This window comes from Rhinatrema bivittatum, chromosome 8 (genome assembly GCF_901001135.1).
Source record: "Rhinatrema bivittatum chromosome 8, aRhiBiv1.1, whole genome shotgun sequence".
NCBI lineage: Eukaryota > Metazoa > Chordata > Amphibia > Gymnophiona > Rhinatrematidae > Rhinatrema > Rhinatrema bivittatum.
The window spans coordinates 207,352,682-207,371,032 of NC_042622.1; the positions used below are offsets into that span (position 1 = coordinate 207,352,682).

General features: G+C 47.5%; 1 protein-coding gene across 1 annotated transcript in view; it reads right to left on the bottom strand.

Annotated features, from left to right (window-relative positions):
• TSPOAP1 (TSPO associated protein 1) overlaps window positions 1-18,351 on the bottom strand; it is a 1,024,985-nt gene that overhangs the window by 519,419 nt on the left and 487,215 nt on the right. The window contains exon 14 of the mRNA XM_029613537.1: window positions 1,375-1,525. Within this exon, the coding sequence (XP_029469397.1) occupies window positions 1,375-1,525 (151 nt within the window). The remainder of the gene's footprint in view (window positions 1-1,374; window positions 1,526-18,351) is intronic.

Here is an 18,351-nt window from a genome sequence, read left to right on the forward strand (position 1 = left end):
GGCTGTACTGCATTCTTGACAGACCGTAGGGTTTCCATGCGAAAGCTGGGGACCCGTAGGCGTCGGTTGACTGACTCAAGGTCCAGGACGGGCCTGAAAGTGCCCTCCTTCTTGGGTACTATGAAATAAATGGAATAATGCCCAGAATTTTCCTCTCCTGCAGGCACTGGGATTATGGCTTTTAGGGATAGGAGCCTCCGCAAGGTAACTTCTAGTGCCGCCCTCTTGAGGGGTGAACAAGGAGATTCCACAAACTTGTCCGGCGGGAGCTGAAGAAAGTCCAGGTAATACCCTTCTCGGATGATGGCGAGGGACCCACTGGTCCGAGGTAATCTCGACCTACCTGCGGTAGAAGAGGGTTAGCCTGCCCCCTATGGCTGCTACCCCCGGATGGGTCGGCTGATTGTCAGTGTGGGGTGCGGCCGGGACCAGAGCCCGAGCCGGTTCTCCTCTTATTGTGCTTAGTCTGAAAGGACTGGTTCCTGGCCTGAGAACGAGGTGCTTGGTAGCGAGCCCTGTAAGGGTTGAAGCGCTGAGAGTTTCTACCTCTGGATGATCTAGGAAAAGGGTGCTGGGCCCTCCAGGACCTGTCTTCCGGTAGACGGGGTAATGGAGAGGCGCCCCATTTAGTAGCCAATTTCTCGAGGTCGCTGCCAAACAAGAGGGATCCCTTAAAGGGCATTCTCGTGAGGCGAGTCTTGGAGGAGGAGTCGGCCGACCAATTACGTAGCCAGAGGTGTCTTCTGGCTGCCACTGAGGATGATACTCCTTTGGCTGCTGTACGAACTAGGTCGGAGGCAGCATCAGTGAGGAACAAGAGGGCTGATTCCATTTCTTCTCCCGGGGTGTTGTTCCTGGCTTGTGATAAGCAGGAGCGCGTCACCACGGTGCAGCAGGTCGCAATTTGTAGGGACATGGCTGCCACCTCAAAGGCTTGTTTCAGAATGGCGTCCATGCGCCGGTCATGTGCATCCTTGAGGGCCACCCCTCCCTCCACCGGAATGGTGGTGCGCTTTACAATTGCGCTAACTATGGAGTCTACCATCGGGCACGCCAGCAGCTCCTTGGTTGCCGGGTCTAGGGGGTACATGCTAGACAAAGCCCAACCCCCTTTGAAGGAAGCGTCTGGCGCATTCCACTCCAGATCGATTAACTGCTGTGCTGCTTGTAGGAGGGGAAAATGGTGAGCCGTTGGACGCAGGCCCTCTAGCAGGGGGTTCATTCTGGGTTCCCCTGGGGTGCCCTGGCCCGGTATAGCCAGCTCCGTCAGGCATTGAGAGACCAGGTCTGGAAGATCCTCCTTAGGAAAGAAGCGTCTCATGGTTCAATATGGTTCTATCCCCGAGGGGAGTTCTCCCTCCTCGGGGGGCTCACCATCTTCCTCAGAATAATCCGAGTCCCCATAAGTGGGGCTTCCGGGTGGCGGGTGGCCATGTGTAGATCTTGAGGGTCCTGGGGCAGGGTCATCCGGTATGTATGGGTCCAGTCGGGGATTAGACTGCATCTTGACGAAGGCATGAATCCCCTTGAATAATTCCACCCAGGAGAGGGAAGCAGGTTCTAGCCGTAGGGGCATCAGGGTCTGTAGGGTTCCCTGGCTGCTCACTGCGGCCTGCTAGGTTCGGGGTGTTCCCTGAGGAACTGGCCGTCAAACTGGGCTGAGACCGGCCCTGGCCTGGAACTCCCAGGGCCTCTTCACATTGGGCACATAGGGAGTCTGTTTCCTCGCTCTGTGTGGCTCTGAGGTAGCATGCTGAGCAGAGGCCTGGAGCTCTTATGCCTGAGTCTGGAGGTGCCGGCTCTGCGGCCGCATGGGCTCTCTTACGCTCCATCGCGTCTGAGCTCCTATCAATGAGCGCCTATGAGCGTGCGTCTATGAGCGTGCGCGTATCAATGTGCGCCTAACAACGTGCACGTATCAATATGCGCGTATCAGCGTGCGCGTATCAGCGTGCACCTATGCTATCAACGTGCGCCTTTCAGCGTGCGCGTATCACCAGCAATGGGCGCCCAAATCGTTTCGGGCGCCTAACATACGCGCCCGTCGTCCCGCTTAGATCGAGGCGGCGAACCAGGGCTGGCGAGCAGGCAAAATGGCGACCTCCTTGGCGGGCTGCCACGTAGGCAGACCCTGCTAATCCTCGCTCTTCGGAGACCAGTAAGTAAAGATGTACGCCTTACCTTGTCTTCATTGCTTCCCGGCTGCGACCCGGGCAGTCTCCGGCTGCGGGGGGAGAGGGTGATTACCGTCACCGCCGCGCTCGAGGAAGTGCACCCGCCGCCTCTAAGCCACGCCCGAACGTCGTCTCGCTCGGGCGCCAAGACCTCACCGGGACCGAGGCTGCCTCTAAGGCGCGCCCGAGCCCTTCTCACTCGGGGGCTAGGTCCCTGCCGCGATCCGGCCACCGGACCGAGGCACTCACCTCCGAGGGACCACGGAAATCACCTCGGGAAACTCAACTGGGGGAGGGACCCGAGGGTATCACCGCAGGAGTACGGGGCTCATCTTCAGGTAGGATTTCTTTTAAGAATTTAGTCGTTATAATTTGGAAAAACGCTCAGCGAGCGTAAGGTAGCTCCAAACTGCTTTGGAGACGGAAATTACTGATTTGCTGCACTTCCTGCGGGGGTATATGTACCCGTGCTGACGTCAGATCCGTCTCCAACTGCTAGCACGAGCACACTATACTCACTTGTTTTGAGTCCATCTGCTACATGCTAGGAAAATCTAATTATCCAGTAGTGGTCTATCTAGTGCATCACTCCAATATAGTTCTAGAACAATTAATTTATTTTCTTTAGGGGAAAAGAATCATTTTTTCTTGGAAGTTTAATGCTTTGTGGAAGTTTATTGAATGGTTGCTCAAAAAAAAAAGTCCACATACAGTATATGGCACACAAAGCAAATGTTGCTTACTTGTAAAGGTTTTCTCTCAGGACAGCAGGATGTTAGTCCTCACATATGGGTGACATCACAGGAAGGAGCCCAATCACATAACTTTGACGGGCACCTACTGGGCATGCCCAGCATGGCACTAAACCTGCAGCCAGCAGGGGTCCCCCTTCAGTCTTGTTTAAAGCTACAGTCAGTGCCGAAAATAAAATAAGAAAACGAACCCAACACCGCGGGGTGGCGGGGTGGGTTTCGTGAGGTCTAACATCCTGCTGTCCTGTGAGAACACTTGTTACAGGTAAGCAACATTTGCTTTCTCACAGGAAAAACAGGATGGTAGTCCTCACATATGAGTGAGTACTGAGCTGAGGATGTCCAAGAAATGCATCAAATGTACCCAAGATGTGCAATAGGCACAAGGACTGGGGTGGAATTTGGTAGAGGGCATCCTGAACCCTAACAAGCAGGCGGAAGGGTGTTGGTACGTCAAGTTGTAAAAAGGTTGCGCAAGACAGATTGGCCGAAGATGGAATCTTGTCTTCCGGCCTGGTCTAAGCAATAATGGGCTGTAAAGGTATGGAGAGAACTCCAGGTAGCAGCCCTGCAAATGTCAGGAAGCAGCACCGAGCGTAGGTGTGCTACTGAAGTCGCCAAGGCCCTGACAGAATGTGCTTTAACACGGTCTTGAAGCGGAATGCCTGCTTGCAGTTAGCAAAAAGAGATGCAGTCTGCTAACCAGGAGGAGAGAGTCTGCTTACCCACAGGCTGCCCCAATTTGATGGAATGGAAAGAGACAAACAATTGAGTGCTTTTCCTGTGGGCAGCTGTTCGGTCTAGATAGAATGCTAGAGCACGTTTAGAATCAAGGGTATGCAGAGCCTGTTCTCCTGGATTGGAGTGGGGCCTAAGAAAGAAGGTAGGTAGTATAATGGATTGATTAAGATGAAACTCCGATACTACCTTAGGCAAGAACTTAGGGTGAGAGTGCGGAGTACTGCCCGGTCCTGCAGAAGTTTAGTGTAAGATGGATAGGTAACTAGGGCCTGTAGCTCACTAACTCTGCGTGCGGATGTGATTGCCAAAAGAAAAATCACTTTCCATGTGAGATAGTGACGATCACAAGATTGGAGAGGCTCGAATGGTGGTTTCTTGAGCCGGACCAAAACCAGATTGAGGTCCCAAGAAGGGGCCGGAAGGCGCAGTGGAGGCTTGAGGCGAAGCAAGCCCTTCAGAAAACATGTTACGAGGGGTTGTACTGAAATAGGAATGTCCCCAATATCTTTATGGAAGGCGGCCACCGCACTGACATGCATTCTGATGGAGGAAGTTTTTAGACCTGAGTCTGACAAGTGCCAGAGATAGTCTAGAAACTTCGTGGTGGAACAGGTAGAGGGATCAAGGGATTAAGAAGAACACCATGATTTAAAACTGTTCCATTTGTAAAGATAAGATTTTCTTGTGGAAGGCTTCCGTGAAGCAATCAGGATATGGGAAACTGGCTTCAGATAGGTTAAGTGGCTGAAGAATTAACCTCTCAACATCCATCATGTCAGGGACAAGGCCTGAAGACTGGGGTGGCATAGGCACCCGTCGTTCTGAGATGAGAAGCGGGTTCTTTCCCAAGGGAATGTGTCTGCGAATGGAGAGATCCTGAACTATTGGAAACCACACTTGGCGAGACCAGTGAGGTGCTATCAGGATCATGCTTCCCTTGTCCTGATGTAACTTCACAAGAGTATTCCAGAGAAGTGGAAGTGGAGGGAATGCATATAGGAGACCAGTTGCCCATGAGAGGGAGAACGCATCTTTTGGCTGAGAGTGTTGGCTGCAAATGAGAGAGCAAATGTTCTCTACTTTGCGGTTTTGAAGTGACGCAAAGAGGTCTATGTAAGGATAACCCCAACATTGGAATATTGAGTCCGCCACTGTGGGGTCGAAGGACCACTCGTGCGGTTGAAAGGTGCAATTCAGCTTGTCTACCAACACATTGACCACTCCCGGCAAGTAGGTGGCCCTGAGGTACATCAAATGCGAGAGAGCTTCCACCCATATCTGTGCAGCTTCCTGACACAGTAGGTAGGAGCCTGTCCCTCTCTGTTTGTTGATGTACCACATGGCCACCTGGTTGTCCGTCTGAATCAGGATGACCTGGTTGGAAAGGTGATCCTGAAATACCTTGAGAGCATATCCGATTGCTCGCAGCTCCAGGAAATTAATTTGGTGTTTGGCTTCCTCTGGAGACCAAGCTCCTTGTGTCTGCAAATTGGCGACATGAGCTTCCTCAGCCGAGGTTGGAAACATCGGTGGTGAGAATTATTTGAGGGTCTGGAGTGGTGAGGGGTCGGATGTTCCCCACGTCAGCAGAGGTGGGGAGTCCGATGGGATGGAGAGAAAGTTCAGGTGATAACCCTGAGAGATTATGGCAAGGATCCACTGGTCTGAGGTGATTGTGTGCCACCTGTTGTGGAAATGGCACAATCGACCTCCCACTGGTATCTGAGGCAGTGGAAGCTGGCTGCTGCTCTCTATGCAGGAGTCAAAAGCCGGAAGCAGGGCCCGGCTGAGGAGCTGCTTGCGGCTTTTGTTTCTGAGGTTGACGAGACTGGGCCTTTTGGAAAGGTCTCGTGGAACGAGTTTTACACGGTGGTGGATAAGACTTCTTTGGACGGAAGAATGACTTTTTAGTATCTTCCTGAATGGCTGTTTGGAAGAAAACATCAGAGTTGGCGAAGGGTCTCATGATGATCCTTGAGTTCCGCCAACGTCCGTTGAATCTGTTCGCCAAACAGATTGTCTCCTATGCAGGGCAGATCAGACAATCTGTCTTGTACTTCACGGCGCAAGTTCGAAGACTTAAGCCAGGCCCATCTTCTTGCAGAAATAGCAGCTGCAGATACCCTGGAAGCAGTGTCAAAGATATCATAAGAGGATCTTATTTCATGCTTCCCTGCCTCAAACCCTTGTGTACCAGGGTTTGAAGCTGTTCCTGGAATTGCTGAGGCAGGGGCTCTGCAAAGTCATGTATCTGCTTGAATAAGACCCTATTATATTGGGTCATATAGAGCTGGTAAGAGGCGATCCGAGAGAGAGAGGAGCATTGAAACCTGGAAGACATGCCGGCCAATGGCATCCAGGAATTTCTGCTCCTCACCTGGGGGGGGGGGGGGGGGGGGGGGGGGGGAGAGAGGAAGAATGAGGTTTTGAGTTTCGTGCCCTCTTTTGAGCAGATTCTAACACCACAGATTGGTGAACCAGCTGAGGTTTCTGGAACCCTGGGGCTGACTGTACCAAGTAAGTGGTATCTGCCTTTTGGTTGACTGGGGCTACAGAACCAGGGTGTGCCCAATTCTTTTTGAGAAGATCCAAAAGAACCTGGTGAATAGGGATGGAGGTTATTTCCTTGGGAGCATCCAGGAATTGTAACAGCTCCATCATTTGGTGCCTATCATCTTGCTCAGTCTAATTGAAAGGGAACCAATTCAGACAATTCCTTCACAAAATTTATGAAAATCAAGTCCTCTGGAGGAGAACGCTTCATACTTTCAGTAGGAGAAGGTGGAGATGGTAAATCATCTGTGTCTTGGGAAGAATCGTCAGTCCAGGTGTCATAGGGATCAGCACCTGCCCCTCTAGGAACCTGAGAAGGACGGGAAGATGGTATTCCTGAAGGTCCTGGTCTAGGCTCTGAAGGCATCGAGGCCATTGATGGATGGATCGGTGGCGCCAATGGGCGCATAGGCATTGATGGTGGTTGAGGCATCGGCAGGACTCCCGATGGAGGAATGCGGAACGGTGTTTCTCCTCCCGATGAGAAGGTATTATTATTATTATTATTATTATTATTATTATTAAAGGCTTTTTATACAGACTTTCTTGATACAAATCAAATCAACTCGGTTTACATCGAACTAAGCAGTAAATATAAATAACCAATCAACAAGAGACAATTTAAAGGAGCATAAAAGTTACATTATAACAAGGATGCCTTAACTGGGAGTAGGAAATGAAGGGTGAACGAAGATAAATACTATATACAAGGGAGGGAGGCAAGAAGCCGACCTCTTGATAGTTGGTAAGTGTGATGTGGCGATTGTTTGTTTACATAAGTGAGTGATGGAACAATTCTAGGTCAGGCTGTGGGGCAGGCTTGGCAGAACAGCCATGTCTTTAGTTTTTTTTTTAAAGTTAGTAGACAGGTTTCCAGTCTGAGGTCCGGAGGCATGGCGTTCCAGATGGAGGGACCTGCGGTAGAGAATGACCGGTCTCTGATGTTTGAGTGGTGCACAACTTTGATTGGAGGAACATGTAAGGATCCCTTGTAGGCATCCCTTAAGGGTCTGGCCGTCGAGTGCAATTTGAGAGGGGGAAGCAGATCAAGAGGTGTCTGATGGTGGATATTTTTATGGATGATTGTGAGTGATTTATGAAGAATCCTGAAGTTTACCGGGAGCCAGTGAAGGTAAGCGGGGAAGGCACCGGAGCCATCTGTGACCCAGGATCCGTCTGTGGAAAAGCGGCTATAAGCGCTTCCATCTTCGAGAGCAGCGGTGCCAATGCTGCCGGAATGGGATCGATGGTCGGTTCCGCGACCGGCACCGATTTCGGCACCGGGGGACCTTGGAGTCTGTGCATCGCCTTATCGATGGCCTCCTGAACCATCCGGTCCAGTTCTTCATGGAGACCTGGAGCAAGCAGCCCCGGCTCCAGAAGGGAAGAAGGCGGCAGAGGCATAGCCGGAGTGACCACCGTTAAAAGGTGGTGTTGGGGCTCCCGATGCCCATCAGGGTGAGGGTTGCCTCTGTGACCCGGACACAGAAAGGGTCGATGCCTTTTCTGGATGGGGTTCCTTTGATGGCGGCTCAGACGATGGCAAGGTCGATTTTCCTTTCTCGATGGTCCGAGACTTCCGGTATCTATGCTTCTCTCTACGATCCTCTCGGTCCTGAGAGGGAGTAGAGGTAGTCGAAGGCCGAGAAGTAGACTCTGGACGGTCACCGGCCGGTGGCCAATACTGGCACAAAGTGGACAGTGCCGGTTCAGATGACGTCAATGCAATAGGCGGCGGAGTTTGAGAACGGAAGAGAAGTTCCATTTTCTCCATTCTGGCCTTGCGATCTTTTGGTGTCATTAAGGCACATTTGGTGCAAGTCAGGACATCATGCTCGCACCCGTGACACATTACACAGACTTTATGAGGGTCTGTTATGGACATGGTGTGAGTACAGTCCGGGCACCGACAGAACCCCCGACGCCATGGCCTTTGAAAAAATTGTGCCACGATACGGTCGACGGCCAGTAGGCCGCAAGGACCAAACTCGACGGGAATCGACCGAAAATGGGTAAAAAACTTACCGGAGTACCGCAGAGTCAAAAATTCGAAAGAGGGACCCCTGTGGGGTATGAAAGTTTTTAGTAATTCCGTGAGGAAAATTCCTGTCAGGACTCTGTGGAGCTCCTTAACCTGCGTGGTTACTGCTACGTGGAAAAAAGAAGACTGAAGGGGGACCCCCTGCTGGCTGCAGGGTTTAGTGCCATGCTGGGCATGCCCAGTAGGTGCCAGTCAAAGTTCTAGAAACTTTGACAAAAATGTTCCGTGATTGGGCTCCATCCTGTGATGTCACCCATATGTGAAGACTACCATCCTGCTTGTCCTGTGAGAAATGACTAAATTTAGCTGTAAAAAAATACTGACAAGTCTCCCCCACCACAACAGATGTCAGACTTTTCAATGGTATTGCTGATCTTTGGATGTGTGTGTAAAATCAGTTCTCTTTTTTGCCCTTTTTTGTATACTGCTCAGAAGTTTTTTCCTTTATATAATGCTTGGACACTCGGGGTAGTGGATTGGGTGTAAGGGGGATACAATAAAACTAAGTTGCTTACCTGTAATGGGTGTTCTCAATGAATAGCTGAACAATCAGCCACACAAGTGAGTGACATACAATAGTGCCAATGCAGAGCATTTCCACAGCTGCCTGGAAAAGACTACAAGGCTTTACAGGGCATGCATGGAGCTTCCTCGACAAACACTGCTGCATGGGTCTCCTCAGTCTTAAGAATAAACTTGGTATGAAGCCAATTCTGGAAGAGGAGGTGAGAGGGTATATAATACCAATTATCCTGCTGTCCTTGCAGTTGTGCCAGAACTGCTTAAAATGTTTTTAATCTGCTCTGGCACAACTGCAATATATAGGTTTGCCAAAAGGCTACGAACTGGCTTTTCAACCTTTAAAGATTAATATATTGAATATGGGGGGGTTTTTTGCACATTTTGGGAACAATGGGGCCGATGCAATACAGGGTGCTCACTGCCGAGCGACTGTTTAACCCACAGTTGGCGCTAATCCACCCCCTAATGCAATAGGGGGATTAGCGCCTATTTAAGGAGCGTCCGACGCGGAGTGAATGAGATAGCGCTCATCATAAGCAAATGTATGTGAATGAGCCTATTACTAATTCACTCCGAATGTAAAAAGATAAATGTGCGTTAATAGCTGAGCGCATTGAAAAGAAGTACAGAAATGCAGAAAAAACTGCTTTTCTGTACTTTTTTAAAGTAAAAAAAATAAAATAAAATAACTCAGCAGACCGACGAGATATGAAGTCCGACGCCGGTAAACTCAGCCTCGGTTTTCATAACCGGCCTGTCTGCCAGTAATAAAAATGGCCGCTGAGTTTGAGTTTATGTTATATATATATATATATATATATATATATATATATATATATATTTTTTTTTTAGAAGACACGAAAAATAATAAAAATGGGCCCTGGGGGAATAGACCTTAGAGAACAGATTGGCCAAACCTACCATCATGTTGTGATTCACTATCCAAACAATAGTGAGATGTGAATGTGTGGATGGAGGTCTACATCACAGCTTAACAAATCTCAAAGGAAGCTGATCCAAGATGGGCCACAGACGCAGTCACAGTTCGAACATTATGAGCCTGGACATGCCTATCTAGAGTTGCATCTGCCTGGGATTAACAAAAGGAAATTAAACCTGCTATCCAATTAGGAGTATGGTTACAGAGATCCCAGACTTACTGGTATCAAAAGAAAAAAGTTGGATGGATCTTCAATGGGCTCTAGTTCACACCAAATAGAAGCAAGTACTCTCTAGAGATCTAGAATGTGCAGGGCTTGTTTGCCTCTATGGTCTGAGAAAAAATGTTGGCAGGATGATTGACTGGTCAAGACACCATCTTGGGCAGGAACTTATAGGAATGCATCACCACTAGACAAGCCAGGATGAGAGTGTTTTAACTCTCTCCATAATCCAGCCTGGGTCTTGGCCTTGTGGCTCAGAATGGAAGAAATGGAAGTTCATCCAGTCTAAGTAAAAGTGAATAACTGGTCATGGATTTAGCTGAGCTGGAATTACAGAGCTGGCATCACTAAGAGCTATAATCACTGAACAGTGAGCTAGTCATGAGCCTAGTTGAGCTATAAACCCAACAGAAACCCCTCCCATCAAGGAAGAAAGTGTCAGGCACGAGCTATGCAATTGAGTACTCCAGGAGGACATGGAACTCAGTGGTTCATGATATGAAACTTCAAGGGGGAAGACAAATTATGTCAGGAATTATTTCTTGCAGAAAAAGACTCGAGAAGCGCCATCTCCCTCGTGGTGGTAAATGTTGTGGTGGTAAATGTTGCATCAGGTGATGCAGTGCTTATCAAATCTGCCATGTACCCTTCATGTAACTCTGTCCCAGGGACAGCAATACACTGATCTGTGGCAATGAGTCCTGGGGAGGACTCTCTAGTCTTCAATTTATCATCACCTGAAGAACTTCATCTTGGACTCTCCTTCATACCATCAGCAGGTATTGATTTTTTATCCATTCATTCTTTTTTGCAACATATCTTCAGACTGTTGAAATTGAAAATTTTCTTTGCAGGCTGTCCATCTACTCAGAACCGTTCATTAGTTGTTCACAAATCCCACTGGTCACCACCGGATCCCACTAATTGCAGCATTTGAGCGTTTAGTATTGCATGACTTACCTTTACAGATTTCAAAGTCCATTGAGTGATTCTCATGGCCAGCCTGGCCATTAGGAGTGACATGGACCGTGGAAGCCATGTGGCCCAGCAACATTAGGAATTCATGGGCTGAGGCTGTTACTTTTGTGCGCAGAGACAAAGCTAGCTTGAAGAGTGTTACTGCGCGGTCGGGGGGGGGGGGCAGGAAGGCCTTTGCGACTGTTGTGTCCAAATCTGCTCCGATGAAAGTAAGGAGGAGAGATGGAGTAAGGTGGGATTTTTGGTAGTTGATGAGAAATCCCAAAGAGTGTGGCGATTGATAGTAAGCTTGAGGCATCGAGAGCTCCTTGCTCGGATTGGCTCTTGATGAGCCAGTTGTCCAGGTAAGGAAAGACGTGTATGCTTTTCTTGCATAGATGGGCCGCAGCCACTGCTAGGCACTTTGTAAATTCACAGGGTGCCGAGGCAAGCCCGAAAGGCAGGACGCGATACTGAAAGTGTTGATGTCCCAATAGGAAACGCAGGTACTTGTGGTGATGTGGGAATATTGGAATGTGAGTGTAAGCGTCTTGAAGATCCAGAGAACAGAGTCAATCTCCTTTTTGCAGAAGGGGAACCATGGTGCCCAAGGACACCATCCTGAATTTTTCTTTTCGTAGAAAATTGTTGAGATTGCAGAGATCTAAGATGGGGTGAAGGCCACCTGATTTCTTTGGAATGAGAAAATAGCGGGAGTAGAACCCTCTGCCCTGCTGTGCCAGGGGAACAGGGTTCCACAGCCCTGGCACTCAGAAGGGTGGACAGTGCTGACTCTAGAAGACTTGTGTGATCTTTTTGCATCTACAACGTATTAGGTGGTGAATCTGGGGGTACCATGAGGAAGTTTAGATAATATCCCTGAGTTATGATGGCTATATAACCCATTGGTCTATGGTAATGTTGAGCCAGTTGATTATGAAGTGGTAAATTCGACCTCATGCTGGCAAATCTGGATCTGGATTTGTGGAGCGGCTGCTGTTCTCTGGATAGGTCTCAAAATCCAGAGGCTTGGCCTGATTGCGGTGGTGGCTGAGGTCTGGATGACTTGGGCTGTCAAGGATGTCCTCACGCAAGATGTAGGTGGGTATTATCTGCGTGGGTGATAAAATGGTTTTCTAGGGTCCCTTCTCGTGTGTCTTCTTGCAGAGGAGGGGCCCTCGGTAGTAATCGTGGACAATTGACACAGGGTCTTGTTATGGTCTTTTAATTGAGCTACTATGTCCTGTATCTTGTCGCCGAATAGGCTGCCACCGGTACATGGCAAATCCGCGAGTTTGACTTGGACTTCAGGGTCTCAAGTCAGAAGCTTTTAACCAGGCCCACCTCTTGGCACAGATTCCTGTTGCTGACAAGCAAGAAGTTTCAAAGGAGTCGTAAGCAGCCCGAACCTCATGTTTCCCAGCCTCCAGGCCTTTCTGTAGTATGGCGTTGAGACTATCTTGTTGCTGGGGGAGAGAGTCAGCTATTCCCTGAACCTGCTTCCAGATATTCCTGTGATATTGTGTCATGTAAAGTTGATATGCAGCTATGCGTGACACTAGCATAGAGCCCTGAAACATCTTGCGACCCAAAATATCATAGAAATTTTGGTCTTTGCCAGGAGGTATTGAAGAGTAAGGGCGCAGACACCTGGCTTTATTCTGTGTGGATTCAACTACCACCGGCTGATGGGGTAGTTTTGGCTTTTGGAATCCAGAAATATGTTGGACCAGATAAGTTGCATCTGTCCTTCTATTCACCGGTTGGACAGTACAAGGATGCTCCCAGAGACTATGTTGGAGATCCACGAGCACCTCGTGGACAAAGATAGCCATAACTTCTTTTGGAGCATCGACAAATTGGAGAACTTCCAATGTTTTATGGCGTGTGTCCTCCTCTGTAATCAGGTCAAAGGGGATTGTCTCTGACATTTCCTTTACAAAATTTGCAAAGGAGAGTTCTTCTGGGGGAGATTTTCTCCTTTCTTACGGAGGAGATGGTTCTGATAAGATGACCTCCGTGGATGTGTCTGTGTCAACATCTTCCCATGTGTCAGAAAAGGTTCTAGCCGAGATCCTGAAGGAGGGAAGAAGGTTGGTACTGTAGGACGTGTTTGCACCGATGGATCCTTCGATGGTCTCAATGGAAGATGCAGTGGTACCGATGTTGATTTTGGCAGCACCGAAGGCATCGAGGGGAAACGTGGGCATCTCGGTCCCGAGAGCCACGATAGACCAGGTATCTGATCCGGCATCGGTGGAATAGAAGTTGAGAGAGGACTGGAGTCCGTGCCTTCATCTTCTGAGGACCCCGGAATGGGTATCGGGGGTTTCAGAGACTTTGCGGGTTGCTTTGGCATCAGTGGCTTAGGTTGTGTTGGAAGGGCACCAATGAGCGTATCCAGTCTGCTTAGTAGCAGTGTAATCATCGATGGCTCCAGTGTCGGTATGGGGGCCGGCATCGATGGTTGTAAGTCTCTGAGAGCATCTAGTGCTGCCTGGCAGATGAGTCTGTCCAGTTCCTCCCTGAAAGTTGGAGTAGATATCGCAGCTACAGGGGGAGGCAGGATAGAAGCTACTGGCACCTCCACAGGAATTTGTGTGGGCTCAGTACCTGGCCCCGATATCGGTGGGGATCACCTTGATTTTTCAGGTGGGGCGGGGTGGAGGCTCCTCTACCCGTGTCCTCTTTGCACTCGGCTTAATAGCCATATAGGCCCATGCGGTGTCGGCACCGGGAGTAGACTTGCCTCTGTGCCGGTGTCGGTGCTTCCCTCAGTGCTCGGTCTGGTCTTTCTCCGGCACAGAGGAAGACTATGCGGATGCCTTGGATGGAGTCGGCGTCGGATGGTCACGGCTGCTCTAGTGCTCCCGGCGAGGTTTGACGACAAGTTTCTTCGATGCTTCTGCCGGTGACGACTGGGTGGACGTCAATGGAGTCAACCTGATTTTAAAAAGGGACTCCATCTTTTCAAGGCGAGCCCCCCCTACCCTTTGGGGTCATCAGGGCACAACTTGGGCATTGAGAAAAGTCGTGTAATGAGCCGAGGCACAGCACACAGACATCATGTGGGTCGGTAATCGATATCGTACGGGGACACTCTGGGCATTTTCTAAAACCTGTTGCCATGATAGAAAAAGGGGAGGTCCAAAAACCATCGATGGCCTGTGGACACCAAAAAAAGGGGAGGCAGGAATCGACCGAAGATGGGAGAATTCACTCACCGAGCAACGAAAATAGATGTCACGATGAGAGATCTATGTGAGGGAAGTTTTTGGAGAAGTAAACTTCAAGTATTCCGTGAGGAAACTTTTTATGAGAAATCTCACAGAGCTCCTAACCGCGAGGCAAACTGCACTACTTTTTAATATCTATCTCTTACCTCTTTGTCGACTTCTAGATGGTTTAAACTTAAATTTCAAACTATACGCAGACGATATCCAATTTATCTTACCTTTCACTGAAACATGGCCCAAAACACTTTCACTACTTCAAATTTATCTAGAAACAATAAAAACCTGGTTAGCTCACAATCGACTCAAACTGAACGCAGCGAAAACAGAACTAATTTACTTATCTACTATTCCTGATTCCACTCAACGCCCTCCAAAAACATTCACTTTTGATGGACAATCTATATCAATAACTAACCATGCTAGAAACCTTGGCATAACAGTAGATTCTAAGTTATCTCTATCAAAACACATATCAGAAACAGTCAAAAAATCATTTTTCAAGATACACATGTTAAAAAAACTAAAGCCACTTCTGCTGTCATCAGACTTCTGAACCGTAGCACAAGCTTTAATATTATCAAATCTGGATTATTGTAATGCACTATACATTGGACTCCCACTATCATCTTTACGCCCACTTCAGCTTATCCAGAATGCTACTGCTAGACTGATTTTCAACCTTCCTAAAAGAGAACATATCTCCCCAGTACTCCAACATTTACACTGGCTTCCCATTACTCACCGCATAAAATACCAAAATCTTAACCACTATCCACAACCTACTTTATAACCCCAATTCTATATGGCTCTGCTCTATGCTACACATATATAAACCAACAAGACAGCTCCGTTCCACAGACAAATGTTTACTGGAAATTCCGTCAGTCAGATCTACTAGCTTAGCCCTAACAAGAAACAGAGCTTTCTCAGTTTTTGGTCCTTCCATGTGGAACTCTATACCAGACAGTATCCGAATGACATCTAATCGAAATGAATTCAAAAAGATGGTTAAAACCTTTCTATTTAATGAAGCATACAATCTCAGTACCACTATTTAAATGTTTACTCTGAATTACCCATATCTGCTTGATACTTGTAAAGAAAGAACTATTTTTGTTTTATTGTGTCTTATGTTCAAATTGTTTTTATTGTGTATGTAAATTGTAAACCGCCTAGACGGACACGTAAGTGACCCCATGTGCGGTATATAAAAAACTTTTAAATAAATAAATAAATCCCTGTGGCTACAGGGATTATGGCATGCTCAGTGTGCCAGTCAAAAGTTCTAGAAACTTTGAAAGAAACGTTTTCCGTGATAGGGCTCCATCCAATGATGTCATCAACATGTGAGGACCACCATCCCGCTTGACCTGGCTGAAATGTAGGAATAATAGAAAAGAACAGTGAAAGAAGTATGAGGACAAAGTTGAAATAGATATTAAAGACAATGATTGCACACAGCAAGACTAAAGGTCAGATTCTCATTTGCACTCTTGAGTCATGGGATTGGCTGGTCAATCCAAGGGATTTCAGCATTGCATTTACTACTGTTGTATAGCTAAACAGAAACAATTGCATTAAGGTACAATATAATAGAAGAATAGGTTGGAATGGTATCATCCAAGCAGGGAGCTTAGATCTCATCAGGGAGGTTTGCTATATATCTCAATGGTGCATCAGCTATGGAGCACTCTGAAATCCATCCAGGATATTTTCTATTGCATTTCCAGCGCTGTGGAACAGTCTGTTATTAGCAAGAGACAAACATTTTAATGTTGAGAAAAAGAAAAACATGTTTTTTTTCTTCTGACCCTTCACATTCTCGACTGAAATGGATGCCCTATATGTTAAATGGTGTTGATATTGATCTTCCATCAACTGGAGTTATCCAATTCAATTAAAAGTAAGTGGATTGAAAAGAGGGCATTTTCAGTAATGGTGCTGGATTTCTGGAATAAGTTATCTAATTCAGTTACAGCAGAGTTTAATTATCACAAATTTTGCAAACTGGTAAAGGCTTATTTATTTCCAAGTAGAGAGGGGGTCTTGTCTAATTAGTCATAAAGGTCAAGAGGTCTGACAGTGAAACACAATGGTGGACATAGTTTAGGAATGTTTTGGTTTTTTTGCTGTGTCTAGAGAGTTATGATTTAATATACTTTATGTATTTTATGATGTATGTTTTGAAAACTGCCTCAGTTGCTTGGCTGATTTGTGCAGTATAAAAAAGTTTAAATAAATAAGTATAGTGTGGCTATTGGAACTGTGTATTACATGCTTGTTTGCATAGGTTTTTGTTTTTTTTTATTTCTCAAAGTTCGCTACTGCCACCTCTGGTGGTTCAACATATTGTTTAATAAAAGAACTAGTGTGTGTCTGTCTCCAAACTCTGAACCTGACAGTGGTCCCTCTCGGGATCTTCCCCCGGGGGCGTGGTCATCTGCCACTGGCCCAAGGATCCACCCACAACTATCCCAAACAATAACAGTGTCCTTAGAACATCAGGAAACATTCTAACATCCAACTGACAAAATTTCTCTTTTATATTTCTAAAAAAACAATTTCTGGAGCCACTCTTTATCTGACTTAAGTAGGAAAGGAGATAATTATAGTGGCTGGTTCGGCATCTCTACATTTGTGGATTCAAGAATTTCAGTAACATTTAAAGGTGCTATAGACTGATATTCTTGTTCTTTCTCAGGCAGAATTTTCCAAAACTGGAATATAATATATGTGAGTTAAAGGAGGAAGTGCTTGCTGAGGAATTTTAAGAAATTCTAGAGCAAATTTATTCCCACATTTCTTTTGCCGATAAAGCTGGCAACTTGAGCATTCTCCTTGCATGAAATGCTGCCAAGACGCTAAGATTTAAAGCTCTGAATACCGCAAAAGAAATTACTGTTCCCCCCCCGACGCAGCCGCGTTTGGCAAAACATGGGTCCGTGTAGGGGGACGCCGTGTGTGATAAACTTTTGCGTCTTTTAAGCAATGGAGTTGCCGATATAATGAATTAAATATTTGTTCGTACAAATTTTGACGTTTGGGACTGACTATGTTCCTTTAATTGCAATGTAACATTTTTATTTAAACAACTAAAGTTTCCCAAATAACCTCTAAAGAAAATACCGGTGGTCTTACAATAGGTAATATTTCAGCAGCATCACAACCTATAATATTCTCTTGTGACAACAACGAATCCTCTATAACCTTCCCCTCTTGAAAATTAACCATACTGGTCACTCCTGCAGATTGTGCCAAAGTTGTTCCCAGTCCACCACCCTGTTTGCTACTCTTTTCGAGAGGCGGAGTGTCTTTGAATGGTTCCGATCTTATCACTGCAGGGTTCTCGGGGGGGGGGCGCTCTGATCCGGGGACAATGAGATCTCCCAGTCACAAAGGGGGTACCGTGCTTTCCTGCACTCCTTCAAGTGATACTTCACCCGGTATTACGACTTCCCTTCTGATGTGGGTGTCCATAGGGCCCAACACCAGACTTGCTATTGTACTTTCTATCATAGGCCTCTCTCTTGCCCTACGTTTGCAGACTGAGTGAGGCATATCACAGGACAACTATCAGAGGAAAATAAGAAGTACTTAGCTGAGTGGATCGCCTCACGTCAAATTCCCCCCCAGTGAGATGAGAAGGTTGGGGAGCTTTTTTGATGTAACAAATCCAAGGTGTTAACCAAAGCCACGCGCACTTCGGCTACGCACCACAGGGAGAAGGTTTTTATGTCTCCTCCGACGTTGCACGCTGGTGATGTCACTGGGGAGGGGGGGGTCGTCCTCGGCCTGCCTCGTCGGCATTCCAGGCTTTCTCCGGCCCCGACAGGCCTCCAAGTCTGCTCCACAGACACCCTTCTCAGAACACTCACACCTCTCTCCTTCCCGGTCTCCTGGGGGAAAGGGGCTTTAGGAGGCGATTTATGCCTCCTCCGTCGCACGCTGGTGATGTCACTCGGGGGGGGGGGGGAGGAGGTGTCCTCGGCCCGCCTCGTCAGCATTCCAGGCTTTCTCCGGCCCCAACAGGCCTCCGGTCTCCTCCACAGACACTCTCTCAGGACACTCACAGCTCTCTCCTTCCCAGTCTCCTCTTTTGCATAGGTTTTATGATTTGTAGATTATGTATGTTGGACTGTAAACCACTTCAGAAGATTCTCAAACCAGGAAGACTATCTAGAAATATTTTATAAATATATAAAATACTGGCCT